Source organism: Hippoglossus hippoglossus, chromosome 4 (genome assembly GCF_009819705.1).
Source record: "Hippoglossus hippoglossus isolate fHipHip1 chromosome 4, fHipHip1.pri, whole genome shotgun sequence".
Taxonomy (NCBI): domain Eukaryota; kingdom Metazoa; phylum Chordata; class Actinopteri; order Pleuronectiformes; family Pleuronectidae; genus Hippoglossus; species Hippoglossus hippoglossus.
In genome coordinates, this window is record NC_047154.1 from 15445542 (window position 1) to 15463002 (window position 17461).

General features: G+C 39.6%; 1 protein-coding gene across 3 annotated transcripts; it reads left to right on the plus strand.

The window, feature by feature from the left end:
• Positions 1 to 3907: 3907 nt before the first annotated feature.
• On the plus strand, positions 3908 to 16495 carry LOC117759913 (atrial natriuretic peptide receptor 2-like). 3 transcript variants are annotated; one of them, XM_034582421.1, is made up of 23 exons: positions 3920 to 4723; positions 5316 to 5406; positions 5681 to 5813; positions 6259 to 6382; positions 6853 to 6957; positions 7434 to 7536; positions 8379 to 8524; positions 8618 to 8690; positions 9329 to 9473; positions 10192 to 10278; positions 10365 to 10508; positions 10978 to 11099; positions 11456 to 11591; positions 11710 to 11758; positions 11840 to 11950; positions 12075 to 12194; positions 12320 to 12413; positions 12720 to 12807; positions 12949 to 13088; positions 13326 to 13478; positions 14260 to 14358; positions 15102 to 15193; positions 15963 to 16495. In XM_034582421.1, the coding sequence occupies exons 1-23, from the start codon at positions 4679 to 4681 to the stop codon at positions 16071 to 16073; spliced, it is 2511 nt and encodes an 836-aa protein (XP_034438312.1). In that variant the 5' UTR covers positions 3920 to 4678; the 3' UTR covers positions 16074 to 16495. The 3 variants fall into 3 exon arrangements, with proteins under 3 accessions (XP_034438314.1, XP_034438312.1, XP_034438313.1); XM_034582422.1 differs by having other exon boundaries at positions 3921 to 4723; positions 11843 to 11950; XM_034582423.1 differs by lacking the exons at positions 14260 to 14358; positions 15102 to 15193; positions 15963 to 16495 and having other exon boundaries at positions 3908 to 4723; positions 13268 to 13396.
• The last annotated feature ends 966 nt before the right edge of the window (positions 16496 to 17461 follow it).

The window sequence follows — 17461 nt, forward strand, 5'->3', positions numbered from 1 at the left end:
TTACAGCTTCAGTGGTGTTTCTTAATTGAACTGAGGTTTTTCATGATAATTTCCTGCGTCTTTTATGTGTTTAACTGTTTAAATTCATGAAAGTGACCTTGCTAAACAACTTTAGTTTCATGTCTTTTCAGACATAACATGTACGATATGTCTGTTTTCGCTTGATGAAATAACATGATAGAGAAACAGCTGCAGCACAGAGATTAGTTTCACTACAGTGCTTATAATGACTTTTACTGTGTAGTTGTCTAATATGAACATCAGGTTGAATGATTCACTCAAAGTTCAGGGTCAAATGATATGTATTTAAATATATAATGTACAATTATAATGTATTTTATAATAATATCCAGATTGTGACTTAATCCACATTCTTTTATTATATTTTCTGGCTTTCACTAAGCTCGACATGTTTAACCTCTGCAGCAGTCAGTTGTTTGACCAGACCACCACTATGTTCCAAACTGAAATGTCTCCACTACTTTTGGATGGTTGGTCATTCAATCCTTTACAGACATTCATGGTCTTCAGAGGATGAATCCTACTGATGGTAGCAAACCCCTAACGTATCATTTAACACCTCCAGCAAGTCAGTGTTTTCACCTCTCTGGTGAAATAGCTCAACTTCTGATAGAAACTAAGCTAAAGAGAAAATATACTATGGTCGCCAACTCTCAGTGTAGCGCCACCATGTGTTTGATATTTGTGGATTTGACCAGAAAAGTGCTAATTAGCATTCTAATGTGGTAAGATCGTGAACATGGAATCATATGACTGTGTTTGCACAACAATGCAAACACAGTCAGTGCGAGCGTCTTAGCCTGCACACGATCTTTTTGCAGCTTCACGGAGCTGTTACAGCGGCTGCCGCCTTCGAAAATGTAGAACACACCGACCACTTGGCACCTGACGGCAACCAAACCAAACCATAATGTTACCTGCAGATCCTGTTTGACACACCGAGTCTCCTCATTTTGTAACAAAGAAACTGTCAGTAACTGATATTTGGTATAAGCATAAATTCTCAAATGTCTGCACTAACAAAAGAAACACTGAAATCATTATTGGACACTACTATTACATGACTTGCTCTGCGGTGAGTAAATGATGACGTCCCACTGCCTGAGATTTCCGACGCTCTCGAGGAGCCACTTCAGGACGATTTACCCTTTTGAGGCCAGTTGATGAATGACCTCTACTTTCAAATCAGCCCATCTCCGACCGGACTAAGCTCCAGAGGAAAAATTATTTCCTCTGAAGTGGGAGGAACAAGATTTTCCACTTAATTAGGCTGCAAACCACTTGCATCAGTGCAAGTGCCCACCCCCCCCCCCCATCCGACCTGCCAAAAAAAAGCTTTCTCCGATAAACCTGACACTATTTGGTGTAAAGAAGGAAATAAATCAAGGCAGTCTTGTTCTGTAAAACATTTTTAAAAAAAGCCTTTATTAGTGTTCCTAATGCTCATTGGCCTTTTCAGAGTGAATAACCAGAAGTAACGGAAGGGCAATATGTATATATATATATGCTTGTATATGTCTCTTTAATGTGGTGTATATACAGTTTTTGTATATATTTTAGTGCTGGATCGTTCACTGTGTTTTTTTTCTGCAGTATGCACGTTGTCTAATTGTGTCTTTTTCCTTTAATTTGAGTTACCTGCTCTGTCTATCCACTTGTGACGTTGCATGTGACCTCATATCCATAAGTGGGTCAAGACCTTCAGGCCGCAAGCAGAACCTGTGACTTTATTCACCATCACATCGTTTTTAGTGAGGCATCACATAAAAGGGACTAAATCTAAGGGACTAGGACCATACCTGACTCTACTCATTTAGTCAACTTCCAAATGTTATTGTGTCTTTGCTTCACAGCAAAGTCTAGCTAGCCAACGTTAGCATACATCGGCAAAAGACGTATTTTCTCTATTTCATTTCATGAATAGATGCATTTTTGTATATCTTTATCTACTAGCCACAATAATAGCTAGCTTTGGTTGAAAATTAACACCCATGTGCAAAAAAACTCATTTCACAAGTCACACTTTTTCTTTTTTTTTTTTACCTTTCTGACACTATTTGTATTTATCCTGTAAATGTCATTCCCTCTCAAATGTTTTATTGAGAATGGAGCAATGTTGTAGTCTAAAGGTGAAACCAAAAAAAGTCTAAACATTAACATGTGCTTTGTAAGTTATAAACACCGTTGTCTCGATGTAAATGAGTAAGCGCTTTTAAAATTGATGTTAATATATTCTGCACACTGTATACATGGTTGCTCTGCATTTCCCATAAATCCTGTTAAAGATTCAAACCTCCCCTCTAATTTACTTGAGTTGACGTGCATGAAATGCAAACCTGTCGTTTCATAACTTTCCCTCTTCACAGCCATAAACCCACAGATGTTTGCTTTTCATACTCGAGGTGAAAGTGAATTAATTTAAATGCAGTTACATGACTCGGCATAAATCAAGGAAAGGTCCAACACTGTACATTTTATCAAAAGAAAAAGACTCAGGATGTAAAGCCGTTTGGTTTGACTCGATGAAAAGTCATGTGGTTTCTATTAAGACCGTGCTGCATGTCCTCAGCAGATCCCTCTGTAGACCTGTCGTGACTGTCGCTGGCCACTCTGGCTTTTGAATTCCCCCAAAAAACATGAACTGTAAACTGTTTGGTGTGGCAGCCCTTTTATTTCCACAGCTGTGCTCTAATTACGCATTCCTGAAAAGCCAATTAAATTTCCCAGATGTTCAGAAATGCTGTCTTTTCTGGTTTGTTCCTAATCTCGGTGGAAAACAGATGTAGGCGGAGATGGAGAAGAGTTTATCAGGATTTGATGTTTTCTAAAGACCCCTTGCGCTAAAAAGACGAGACCTAATTCAAAGTCTCATGTTTAGATTGACTTATTCAGCTGCAACAGGCACAGTAATGAAGATCCTCCTGCATGACGATCCAGTGTGTACGAATGCAAGTAAACACAGCTTGACATTTTGTACGCAGTCTGCCTTGTGTCAACACTCCAGGCTGCTGCTGCTGGCGTTGTAGTTAATGTTTTCATGTCACACTTGTACACAAATACCAACCAATCATCAGTTGGCTGTCAAAACCCATCTGAGTATTGTTTCTGACCATGTGATTCTCTTCATGGCCTCAGGTAACCATCTTCTAATGGAGAATGCCACGTAACAAAGACAACGTCGTCCCAAACTAGTTTCGTGAACATGACAGTGACTTCGAGGAATTTCAATGGCCCATCCAGTCACCAGATCTGAATTCACTTAATTCAACTAATGTGAGATGTGGTAGAGCAGGAGATTACTAGCATGAATGTGCAGCTGACAAATCTGCAAAAATGATGTGATGCAATCATGTTGACATGGATCATAAACTCAAAGGAATGTTTACTACGTCTTGTGGAATTCATGCAACAAGGAACTGAGGCTTGTTTGAGCAAAGGGAAGAACTGATCATGTCATGACAACTGAGTATCTCCATTATAAGAAAAGAAAACTTATTTTTATTACAAGATAAAATATCTTGTTTTTTATTACTCAAAGCAAGGAAAGTTTAAGCTATTTATGCTTTTTAGTTTTGGTATAAAAGCATATTTGCGAGAAATAGATGACTGGACAGAACAGGAGTAGATGTTCAAATAAGACGTCAGGTTGACAGGAAAACTTGAATTACCGCCTGCAGTCGGCTAAATCTGCCAACCACAGAAGTTGCAGTCTGTCCGTCTCACGTGCAGAAGACTTTGAAAGAATGTGATAAAAGAATTTTTTATCCTGAAAAGAATATGAATTCCAAACTGTTATTGTCTGATTCTTGAGTGTTCATGTTTAACTTTGCCCCAAATTTGTGGAAATGTCCTCAAGGTGTTGCTGAGTTAGCTCGATCACCAGTGGGTTAGGGTTTGGGTTATCAAAGGAGCAAAGCAAAAACCACTCCTTTAAATGCAAAATACATAATTAAGTGTCCCTCAATCAAAACAATAACAATTAGCGTGGGCTCATGGGAGTTGTTGTCTTCACCACCACTGCCGTCAAAAGAATTCGGACTGAAGCAGTTTCATGTCAGGAATCAGTTATAAGTTCAGCAGACGCAGAACCTCTCAAAGGGGCTTCGAGCTGAGCTGCCGCCAATATTTGCCCAACTTGCTTCTCTGATAACTTAAGATGTTCAATGAATAAAATCCTTGTAGTAGTTAAAAACGGCCGTAATCAATAAATGTGACTTAAAATTGGACAAAAGTCCATTTTGAAAACTTCTGGCCGAAAAATCACAACACTGATGCATTTGTCACGACACCATTAAAAGGTGACCCATTTAAATAGGCCATTACCCTGGTTGGTATGATTGAAGTACAGAACTTAACATAGCCTAACCATAACCCTAACAGAGCAAATGGTCAGTTCAGGTGCAGCAGAGACCTGGGGCCAACTCTGACCTGTAGGACAGTGAAGGGGACACAATCAGTCTGTGATTGGAGAGCCTCTTCTACTGATTGGACAATTAGGGACAAGGGTGAAGGGAGAGGGGTCTCAAGGAACAAGCACACACACACGCACACACACACACACACACACACACACATACACACACTCAGAGGGGGAGATGTGGTCATTCACCTAGTCGGTCAGTTAACAGCAGGTCAGGCCACAGCAGCAAACCTCCTCATGGCTTTTCGGATAGCAGCATCCCTCTACCTGTGTTTCCTGTTGGTAAGTTCTCCATTTATCATGTTTTTATTCGTTTAACACCACAGCAGCTTTTATTTCTAGAGAGGATCCTTAAGCAATTTAACTTTTTAATACAATGCTCTATGATGTGATATGAAATTTGACTTGATACAACAGAGGATGGATTAAACAACTGTTTAAATAGAGCTAATAGAAATCACATTTTTATGTTTTGCTGTAGAACCCCTCTTGCTTTGTTGCCTTGTCAGAAACACTTGCTGCTGTGGGCATGTGATCTTCAGTGTATTGCCCTTTTCTTGTGGGGCTGATTTCCTAGATTACCAAAGATTGTATATGATCAGTGTGTTTTTTTTGCTGAATGAAATAATAATATTGAGATTTTTACTTGTAAGATATATCTACCACAGTGTTTTACTTGTGTTGTTAATGTTGCTGCTGTTTGATTTGACTTTTTGTCATTTTGGCTCCAGACCAACAAAGCTCTGCAGAGTTGTGTGTTTAATTTGGCTTGACCAACCTTGACAAACTGACAAAACACTTTACACAAAAAAGCCTTTTTCATATTTCATGTGCAGACATGATAAATACAATAAATGCTGCTTTGAACCTGCAGGGAGTAAATGGCTGGCACGACCTGGACAACACAGAGTACGACTGCTGGCCGATCAACAGTCCAAATGATTACAACATGATTAACTGTGGTGGTAAGTCTGCGTTATGCATTGATTTGCTTGTTTGTGTGTGTTTTGTGTGTCGCTACAAGTGAAACTGTAAAATCTGATGTTTTCCTGCTCCCAGCTGAAAAGGAAGTGAGACAACATTTGTGCAGAATTAATTACAGTGACTTAAGAGGTGGGGCTCCACATTGTATAGGTGCTTGTGAAAACCATACAATGCATGTGCAAACAGTATCCCTTGTTGCGTGTGTGCTCGCTCTGTTTGAGTACGTCCAGGTGATGTGCATGTGTGTGCTCACAGGTCTGGAGATGGCCTGGGTGCAGCGTCCGCCGGAGAAGGTAACCAATGGGGAGGAGTTCAACGTCTCATACACAGTGACGGCCTCAGATTCCTTCTACCAATACGCAGTCAGGAACAAGATCTTCCAGTTTAGGTGACACACACACACACACACACACACACACACACACACACACACACACACACACACACACACACACACACACATTGTTTTGAACACATCTGTCCTCCTATGGCTCAGTCGTTAATTCAGTTAAAACTTTAAACGTTTTTTTTGTGATCGTGTGTATGAATCTGGTTTGTGATGTAAAGTGCATTACCTAGATAAGCACTGTATAAATACTCACCTCCACGATAACTGTTGAACGTTTGTGTTTGTGTGTAATAATCTGAGAGGAAACGTGAGTGACTAAATTAACTACAAATACAGACACAGAAGCAAACATTTGTTTCATTATCGTGTTAAGTTCAATTAAAAACTGGATGAGCTCCTGGTTTTTGTTTGAGCTTCCATCGGTAAATATCATCCCGGAGAGATGAATGAATGTGTTTGTCTAACCATCCATCCTCACGTCTAGTGATGCGTCAGAGGCAAAGAGGTTCTGTCATGAACACGACTGCCCGGCAAACTGGAACAACGCCAACGAAATGAACTGCTGCGTGTATCACGCCAACATCCACTCCTGCCCTCTGGGCCTCATGGTTGGTGTCACCCATCAGAGCAGTGAGACTTCACCTCCACACTCCAACACACCCTGTCATCATCTTCTGCTCTTAGTATGATAAAACATCACAGCCAGCCAATATGATCTTGTTTGAGCCTACTGTTGAGCTATTGTGTTATCTGTAATTGAACATTTGTACCACCCCAATCAAGAATGTGACAGGCGGACAAAGGACAGACAGGTGAAAACATAATGCCTCCGGCGACTGGCTATTGTTGACACAGAGGCATAAAAACATGAATTATCTAATTTGCAGAAAAGCTTTTTCTTGAAGAGCTGTAAAATATTTAGACTTCTAGTGCTCTAGTCCAAACTGCACAATAATTGAGGATTTAATGGTATTCAAATCAAAATAAAAGCATACCAGCGTGTCCAGGTCAGCAGGCACTCCTCAGAGAGCACATTTTGGAACAGCCTCTCCTCAGCTGTTGTTCTCCCTCTTCACAGAAACAAGGTGGAATCTGTGGCCCGTGGATCCCTGACGATGGCAAAATAGTGACTCACACTGTATCCCAAGCAGGAAAGATGTCCCAGAAATACTGGACTTCAAAAGTGAGCAGAGCCAAACTAAATTATTTGAGAGAATTGATCATTTCTAACATGTGTTGAGAACATGTGTAGTATTTCTCACAGATCCACATCAAGTTAGTAGATGCATATAGGCAGAGGTAACTACAGAGTAAAAGCAAAACTGGATTCATGTTTAATACAAATTTGTTTTTGTGCGTGGTTTAAATCTGACAGAACAGTCTCTAAAAGGACAATCAGCTCATATAATAACACATATACTGTATCTACAGCAGGGGTTGTTTTATGATTGTTTCTATTCATTTCTACTTAAGTGTATTTAAGTGTTTATTCTATATGTACATAGTTTTTTTAAATATTATCATCTTGTTTTATGGATCCGATCATTTTTATTCGGCTACTTTTAATCCCCTGTAGCTTGTATTGGCAAGCAAGACTTTTGATTTATATACAACCAGACTCTTCCACAGTTCAACTACACTGTGTATTTTGTCATTTAGGTGGTGCTGATCCATGTGGGAGTCACCTCAGTCATTGCTCATATAAAAATAGGACAGATGCACGCAGCGCTGGAGTCCAAAGTGCTTGTAGTCAGTGCCCAAGGTCAGTGTGCCACTGCTAACACATACGGTATGACCACAATACAAAACAAATGTCTGTCTGTGACACATAGTATTACATAGATAAGTTGTTGTATCAAGAAACATTATGGGCCAAGCGAACTTGTATTTGACCTTGCAGTAGAATAGTTGGTTCAAAACAACTACTACAGCAGCTACTATCAGCTGATTGGCAATAAGAAACTTAGATCTGTACTTGCTGGCAGAAACACAGATAAACCAAGACAACCGTCTGCCTGAAGGAAAGTTACAACAGACTTACTTTATTACACATACTTTATTTATCTCTTTAGGTATCAGTGAATGTGTGTCTGTCAGTGGTGGAAAGTGACTAAGTATATTTACTCAAGTGCTGTACTTTACTTATCCTGCTAATCCTTCATGGGTTGTCGGGGAGCTGGAGCCAATCCTAGCTGACATTGGTTAAGAGGCGGGGTTCAACCTTTACAGTTCACCAGTGTATCACAGGGCTATACAAAATAAATTCATCACATACATTACAATGTGTTATTATGGGTAATATAAATCTTTATTGCTCCCAGGAATTTTTACTTTCGATAAATCTGCTCCACATTAGCTGCAACATGTCACTGCATCAATAATTATTATACAATTATAGTATATATAATGTTCTGGAACGAGCCATTATGCATAATGTTCTTTGATTCTTTTGTATTTTAACTTAACTGGAATTTGAATGCAGGACTTTTGGGACCAAGTTTTTTTTTTACTGTGTGATAATACGAGTAAAAGATGTGGTTATGTCCTCCACTACTGAACACAGTGGGTGGTAAACCTAACATGTAAACTGTCTGACTGTTTAAGTTTGTGGGGATGACGTCTGCGAGCTGGAGGAAACCTGTCTGAACTGTCCTGCAGACTGCGGCATCTGCCCCATGTCCATCGCAATCAAAATAGCCATCGGTCTCCCGGTCGCCCTCTTCAGCAGCGGCTTCATCCTGACCATGGTGGTGAGTCGGTGCAACACATGTTCACAAAAACACACAAACACACACAGGAGATGTTTTATATGCTCAGGGGTTTCTGAATTTTCTTCCCTGCAGTGGCTTCAGTACCAGAAACAAAAGATGTTTTGGGATGAAAGCTGGATCATCAACTACAAAAACATCATATTCGGTAAAATGAAGTTTATAATGACACCATTTCCAGATATATTTACACAGAAAGCCGACATTTGATGAAAGTCAAGCTCCCTTCCTTTCAAGACATTCACATTAACTTTACTGAAATGGAAAATAAGCGTGTCTGCCAGTAATCTTTAAGTATTATTGATACATCCTTTATGTCATGTGCCATATTTGCAGCTGCTTTACTGTCAGTTGCATTTTCAAATTTCAAGATAATTAAGAGTAACTAACGTTTTAAGGTTTGGGTTATTGTTATGGTTAGGGTTAGGGTCCTTCGATTAGTGGGTGGGTTAGGGTTTGGGGTTAGGGGTTAGGGTTAGGGTCCTTCGATGTGGGGTTTTAGGTTAGGGTTAGGGTTAGTTCTGTGGGGTTTGTTAGGGGTTTAGGGGTTAGGGTTAGGCTCCTTCGATGTGGGGTTTGGGTTGTCCTTCGATGAATTTGATTGAATGAATTCTTAACCCTCCAACAAACCATATTTCGTCAAATGCAAGCACTTTTATATTTCATTAGTAAAATTCCTCCCAGCTGAGTTATTTTCTTCTAACCCTAACCCCTAACCCTAACCCTAACCCTACCAGTGAACTGTGTCCATGTCTAATGTGATACTTGACTGTCTGACCTCTGCAGGTAGAGTCTGCTGGATAGGCAACGGCAGCACCACCAGCCTGCAGCACGTCAAGAGTTACTCCACCATCAGTCAAACTACTGACGTGACCGTGTGCACCGGAGTCAGTAACTCCTTCAAACAAGGCATCATCCAGCTAGGCATATAGTGAGAAATATTTTTATTTACCTGTATACAATAAATATTCATGATTCTACTGCTACTATTCAACTGACAGAGGTCAAATGTATTAATTCTGAATGTCTTGTTTAAACACTCTTAACAATCTGGTTACTACTAAACGTACTAAACAAACGAAAATGAATAAAATGAAATGTTTCTTTCATATTCTGTATTAACAGCGCATTCTGCAGCATGTTGCAGCCTTTTACTAAAAAGCAAAAATCTCATAGACAAACAAGTAAATATTCAGAACCTTTGCTATGACACTGGACATTTAGCTCATGGGCCTCCCATTTTCCTACATCAATTTCGACTACTTCTTGAATACAGTCCACCTGACAATGTATATACTGTGAGAGCAAAAACCAAGCCATGAGTTCAAAGGAACTGCCTGTATGCCTCTATAATTCTTAAACTCTTCTAGAGCTGCCCACCCAGCCAGACTGAGAACGTGGTGAAGCAAGAACCTGATGGTCCCTCTGGCTGAAGCCCATGAGATCCCGTGTGGAGCTGGGAGAGTGTAGAAGAGAAATGGGAAGCGCCTGAGCTAAATTTCAATCATCATAGATAAGGGTCTGAATACCTATGGTATCACTTTGTTATCCTGGAGTATGGAGGATGGGGGTAAAGCGTCTGAATGCTTTCTGAACCCACTGTTGGTATTTAGGTTTGAGTTGATGACTGTACAGTAACTGTCTTGCAGCGATGGGAGGACGGTGGCGGTGAAAAACCTCCAGAAGAAACACTTCACCCTGTCGAAAACCATCAGGAGGGAGGTGAAAGAGGTCAGGTGAGGAAACTCCTTCACAGAGATTTGAATGAGAGAGGTTGTAGGTTTTATTTAAGCTCATACATTTGATTCTTCATGATCGTTAGACAACTGGACCACCCCAATCTGTGCAAGTTCATCGGTGGTTCCATCGAGGTTCCTTATGTGTGCATCATCACGGAGCACTGCCCCAAAGGAAGCATGTCTGACGTCCTGCTGAATGACGACATCCCCATCAACTGGGGCTTCAGGTCAGAAAACTATAACTAACCCTAAGTCATATTCATTACTATGAGTAGTAACTGTAACACTAAAGCTAACGCCTGAAAGCTGAGGATCATGGTTTAGTCATTGCTTTCTAAACATGAGAGATTTTGTAATGACACACAATGACAATGCTAAATGAAACTTAGGGAAATGCTTTTGCATCAGTTCTTTAATTTGGCAATGAGGAAGAGCTCCACCCTAGACTCAATATTACACCCAATATTTATAAAGTCACACAGACTCAATCAGGCTCAACAGTCCATAATGCAAAGAAATATAAATGATGAGAAATAGTTAATTGTACCATAGTTTTGTGGATGTGGAAGACCCAAGGGTTTTAATGAATCTATGCACATGTGTATATGTATTCACAACATGTTCTGACTTTTACCTTTGATTGCAAAAGAAACGCTTCATACATACAATTATATATGAGACTGTTTCACCATACAGGCTGTCGTTTGCCACCGATATTGCCCGCGGGATGTCTTACCTCCACCAGCACAAGGTGTTTCACGGGAGACTTCACTCCAGAAACTGCATCATTGATGATCGCTGGGTGTGCAAAATCTCAGGTATTCAAAACATACGGTATATCAAGGTTGTTTTTAAATCACAGTCTGAGTCTGGGGTGCAAAAGGTTCAGACGTTCTTAGATTTGTGTTCCAAGTTAAGATAGATAAGTGTTATTTTTATTCTGTTTAGAGCAGTTACACACTTCGATCAGGAGACTGGAGGAAAGTCTTTCTTGACTGAACTTTAATTTTGTTTCATTTGTGATAAAGTCGCTGAACATACACAGTTTAACTACGAACAGAATCATCTCCTCTCAGGAGTCATTGCACCACTCTGTCTCATCCTACACGTCAGCCATGTTATTAAACAGCATCCTGCATCACTGTGCTCTATACTTTCCTGTGTTTGGATCCAGATTATGGGCTCACAGCATACAGAAAGGAGGACTTTGAGGCCGGCTTCAACTGTGGGGATATAAACCGTATCTACTGCGCTCCAGAGGTCCTGCTGGGCAGCAGCTCCAGTATAACACCAGCAGCAGACATCTATAGGTGGGTTTGAATGGACAAGCAGTGAACGAGAGAGTTATATTTGGACGTAGTTGGATTAAAGATGTAGAGTTGTTTACACACATGGTATCCCTTCTCTACGTTTCCCTCGTCTCCGCAGCTACTCCATGATTCTGGTGGAGATTGCGACTCGCTCTGACCTCATTTCAGTGAGTATGACGGGCCTCTCTGCAGATTACAAGCTTCAGCGTCCTTTTGATCTCTACTATGTAACCAGCAGTCCTCTCCAACAGGAGCAGACTGAGGGCATTAAGATGGATATCATGTGGCGCCCCCCTCTGCCTGAACTCAAATCAGGAAAGGCAGATACTGACTGTCCCAGTCAAGGAAATTACTGTGAGGTAATATAATAATTATAGCTATAGATGCGGAGTACTTAGTATTTATTAATAATGCCAAAAAAACATGATGTCAGAAGTTCATATAGTATGAAACAATGATGTCTTTCTGTCTTTTCTGGAGCAGCTTATAAAGAGGTGCTGGTCTCAAAACATCACCCTGAGGCCCACATTCGAGCATGTGAGGAAGATGCTGGACAAGATGAACCCACACAAAGTCAGCCCAGTGGACATGATGATGAACCTGGTAACAACCCTCTGAATTATGGTCAAATAACATACAAGGGATGGAAAGTATATATAGGAGGGAAAGCTTTGCTGTCATCTGGACTCATGTTCGTTTCAGACACTGACAGAGTTGTTTAACTGCAGATGGAGAAGTACAGCAAACATCTGGAGGCCATAGTGGCAGAGAGAACACAGGACCTTCTTCAAGAGAAGCAGAGGACGGATCAATTGTTATACAGTGAGTCAGGATTACTGTAAACTGTGATGTGCAGGAGGCCCAATGATTCCTTCCAAGCAGAATAATGTTATTCAGGTTTGATGAATTTGTCTCGCTGATCTGTTACAACAAGATTATATATATATCACATTACACTGGGTGATTGAAGACAAACTATAAATCAGATGAACTCAGCTGTTTCTACTGTCATCTAGTGGTGCAGAGGTTGCATCTCCTTTCCCATCCACTGCTCTAGAGACAAAACACTTTCAAGGAATGTTTTCGCACAAACACAGCTATACTTTAACAAATTCTATTTGTGTGCAGGTATGTTACCAAAACCGGTTGCTGATGACCTCCGTCAAGGTCGGACAGCAGAGGCTCAGACCTTCTCCAACGCCACTGTCTACTTCAGGTTTGTGATCATCTCATCAGGCTGTTAGATTTTTGTAAATGGACATTTATGCAGTTAGACGTTCAGTTTCTTAATTATTTAGTACATAAAAGTTGATAAATTAGAGATGATTAACATTTTGTTGCTTCCACCCTATGACAGCGACATTGTTGGATTCACCCAGCTGTCTGGTTCCAGCACTCCCTACCAGGTCGTGGACTTCCTCAACCAGCTCTACACCACCTTCGACGACATTATTGACAATTATGATGTTTACAAAGTGGAGACAATAGGCGATGCTTGTGAGTATGTTGAGATTACTTCTGCAAAATGATAAACAATATACATTGAACAATAAAAAAGTCAAAGAGTCAACGATGGAATTAATCAAAAAAGTGAAACATAAGTGAACGAATGGCAACATGAATGATTTTTATACTAAAGAGAATCTGAATGTTTTGTTTTGCTATTTCATTATCAGTGAACCTCTCCCTCTTCCTGTATTGTCTCTTATCATGGAATGACGGCTGATTGTACAGACATGGTGGTGTCTGGGGTCCCCCAAGAAAATGGCATCAATCATGCTGGGGAGATTGCCAGCATGGCCTTGGATCTTGTCAGCGTCTGCCACAACTTCAAGATTCCCCACAAGCCAGACACGCAGCTAAAGATCCGTGCCGGCATCCACTCAGGTACTGTGACCATCTCATTGTATCCAGCCTCACTGAAACTTCCATTTCATTTGGGACATAACATATCAGAATATTCTACATCGCAATGAAAACTATTTTACCAGAGGTTAACTTAATATGGTTTTCTAAGGATAAATTCACAAATTTACAGGGTTCAAAGGTTGCAGAGTGAGTGTAAATGCAGCATAAATTGTTATAGTTTTGTGTATTAAGTTTACATTGTCAGATAGATTGAGTAAGAAATGGAACAGAGGAATGTTTACAGCATCACGTGGCTCATTACATCTGACCCAAGTCCTCACATTCAGTATCGTTTTACAAGAACATGCCTGTAGCAAAGAAACGTTTTATGAGGACTGGAACCATCTTTATGGGTCTCGAATCGCTGTGCAGATCAAATTTTATATGATGCCTGTTTTTGTTTTTTTAAATAGACGTCTTCGAACTAGATAGTGTTCCTTTGTCACCAGAAAACTCCTCTGAGTACTCACACCACTTTATTTTCCCCAACAGATTCTGCTTGGATCAGCTCCCCATTTAATGTTGCAACATTACAATCTTACATTTTCTGGGCCTTGACTTTTTAAAAACAATGCTCACAATATTTGATTTGACACCTTTGTGTAGTTGTATTTATAGACTCCTATATGTATAAGTAACCAACATTGAGTGTATGCCCCCTTTTAATAACCTCATATCCATATTCATGATTATGTCATACAGTGCACTAAGTGTCATCAGCCAGCTGCTTGTTTACACTTACTGCTGTTTATCCCGACAGGACCTGTGGTGGCCGGAGTGGTCGGCACCAAAATGCCACGCTACTGCCTCTTCGGGGACACTGTCAACACGGCATCACGCATGGAATCAACTAGTGAAGGTGATGAGGAGTAAAACACACAATCCAAGTCTCAATGTGGAGCCGATTCAATCATAGACAAATGTCAGGTTCATGGAAGTATTTTTCAATTTTACTGTACGAGGTGTAAATCTGTATGAACTAATTCTGCTCTGTTAATGTTTTCTAGTGCTGATTATAGAGTTTAATTGGCTTCAAAGGTGGAGTAAAGTTAGTCTTAGTGTTGTTGGTGTATGCTCACAACACAATGGAGTTATAACATAGAAGACTGAAATACGCTGGTGGGATATCAGACGTGAAACAGCAAAAGTCCGAACTTTAAAGATAAATGTTCTTATATGGGATAAAGTGTACCTAAAGCCCAGAGAGCTATGTAAGGAAGATTATAGTAATTTGGCCTTGTACCTTTTGCAAACATGCTTTTAAGTCGGCATTTATAAGAAATATGAGATGACTCCAAGAATGTGACACAATGGATGAATAGATAGAGAATACATTTTTTTCTTTAATGCTTTATAACATATAGACATTTTTATTGATCGGTTTTATACTAAATAGGTCAACCGTAGATGTTTGGAATTATATCTAATTTAATGACTTTTCAGCACATTGTCTCAAATATCACTGATTTGATCATCTTACATAATGTGTACGTTGGTTTGCAAAGAATTTAAAAACAGGAATTAAGTTGCACGTAACATGCACCAAGATACTGTACATTCATATTGTTCGAATGACTTTACCCTATCACATTATATCCATAGCTCTGAAGATCCAGGTGAGTGGTGCCACAGCTGACCTGCTTCACACGCTCAAAGGTTACGTTCTCACCTGCAGAGGAACACTTGACGTGAAGGTGAGATTATCAAACGCTCCAGTGTGTGTTCGTAAAGTCAGTGTGTTAAATGATATTAAGAATTTACACTGACTGGGCTGACAAATCCATGGCCATGCGACATGCTGCATATTTAGCTTCCTGTAGCACTTCTGTACTTGGTATACTCGTGCATCCCCACACAACAAACTGCACAAAGGCTCAGGCTCAGCACATTCCTGTCCATGATCACGGGGTTTGTTGCATAGTGACTGGACGTTTTACTGCATTAGAAAACAAATCGCAAGAGCGTACATACACATCCACAATGCCTTGAGCTGACACTTACTGTTGTTGTTTACCTTTCACCTTATTTGTGTATATCTGGATTATTTTTTCAAGCCACTATTATATCAGATAAAAATTGGTGCACCACCTATGAAACAGAGGAAAACGGGAGGATGATGAAACTGAGATTTGAAAAGATCAGAGGAAATTCAAATCTTCCCTCCGAGGTAAAACAGATGGGGTGTGTCTGGTGTTTGCTCTCTCTCTTCCAGGGAAGTATTGTTGGATCCAGTTCTACTTGCTTCTATTCACGCTGTAACCTAAGAGCTCTTATTGTTGGGTGGTGCCAGTGTGATAATGGGGGAGGGGTTTACTTGTCAGTCCCAACAGCCATGGCTCTAAGTGGCCTCAGCTGGCACTAACCCCTAACCCCCCTCCCTCATGAAACACTAATGGCTTTATTACTTAAAAATTGATTTGAGTATGACTTTATCTTGCTTCCATTCATCTTGACCCCCCACAGGGCAAGGGGGAGATGACAACATGGTGGCTCGAATCAAAGAGAAACGACTACTCAGACCCGCTGCGCAGAACATCTGAGTCCAGAGGCATCCCAGTACCAGTTAGTGACTAAAGCTCTGGAGTCTAAAATGTGGTAATAGGAAAAGTGGTAAGGTGTAGATATAATGAGATGTAAGATTAAGAATAATCATAATGTAGATGTCACACTGCACTGTAAATACACCACATGTTGATAGTGTTAAAGTGTGCCTCATTGTGTTTCCCTATTATATATATAGCTTCATTAGCATGGTTGCTGTCTGACGCACTTTTCTGTTTTCTGATGAATTACTGTTAAAGGATTTTATTATTCACTGCCTGAAACTAAAGACATTTCTCCTACAGTAAGTTTAAAAATGTCATGTTTCATTACTGAAAAATTTACATTTTTACTAACAACTGGAATCTAACAATACACCCAGGTGCAATTAACAAACTTAATAATGGCATGTAATGTCAGTGTTGCCTCCTGGAAATGTAAAAGAAAATGTTAAAGTTGTTAGTTGAACCTGTGCGTGTGTCTGCTCTGTAACGGTTGATTTTCTTTCAAATGGATTTACAAATAATTTGAAACCAAAATCTTCTTCTTCTTCAAATTCTGTTTTGAATTATCAAAATGTTACATGCAGATTAGATTTGACACATAACACTTACTCATACATTTTGTAGAATGAGAACATACAGTTTTCTGTAGTTTTATGTGTTAAGTATTTCTTATACCTTGCAGTGCTGTTTACGTGTTGTTGTGTTGTTCTATATTAGTGATTATATCATTTAAATTAAAGTTATTTCCAAGTAATAATTTGGCTCATTCTTCTGGAGTAACTATATATTTACATGTACAGAATAGTAGAGAGATATTGTGCAGTCACCTCATTATGTCACGGTGTGGTATTTTGGTGTTGTTCATCCTGACACATGTAACTGACTAAAGATTGAAGAATAATATTTAAAATGTCGGTTCTGCATCTACATTTGTGAAGGTTTGCAAGCTGGAAAATATCTTCAAGCCTTTCCCCCACCTATTATATAACTAGCCACTCATGTGTTTCATCACCCTTCATACTTCACAGATCAATGTTTTGTGTGAATCCACAAATTTCAGATTGACTCACAGAAACATCATATCAAAAATAAATACAGTGAAACTTGCTTTGCCTTGGACTATTTGGAAAAGTAAGTCAAAATGTGAAGGGATAAAGAATGAAAACTGCAGTGTATGGTTTTAAATAAGGATTAGGGATAATATTTTGAATTCATGAAATGATGTTCGAAAATATTTTCATTATATGTAATATATATTATATCTCAAATTCATTTTGTGAATGTGTAATAAAATTTTGCAGCTCTAGAATAATTTTGCATGTGTGTATAAAAACGTTTCGTGCACAAACGTAAATCACACTAAACATGTATTTTGAGAATGTGTGTGAAACACTACTTTATTTCTTTAATCAAATC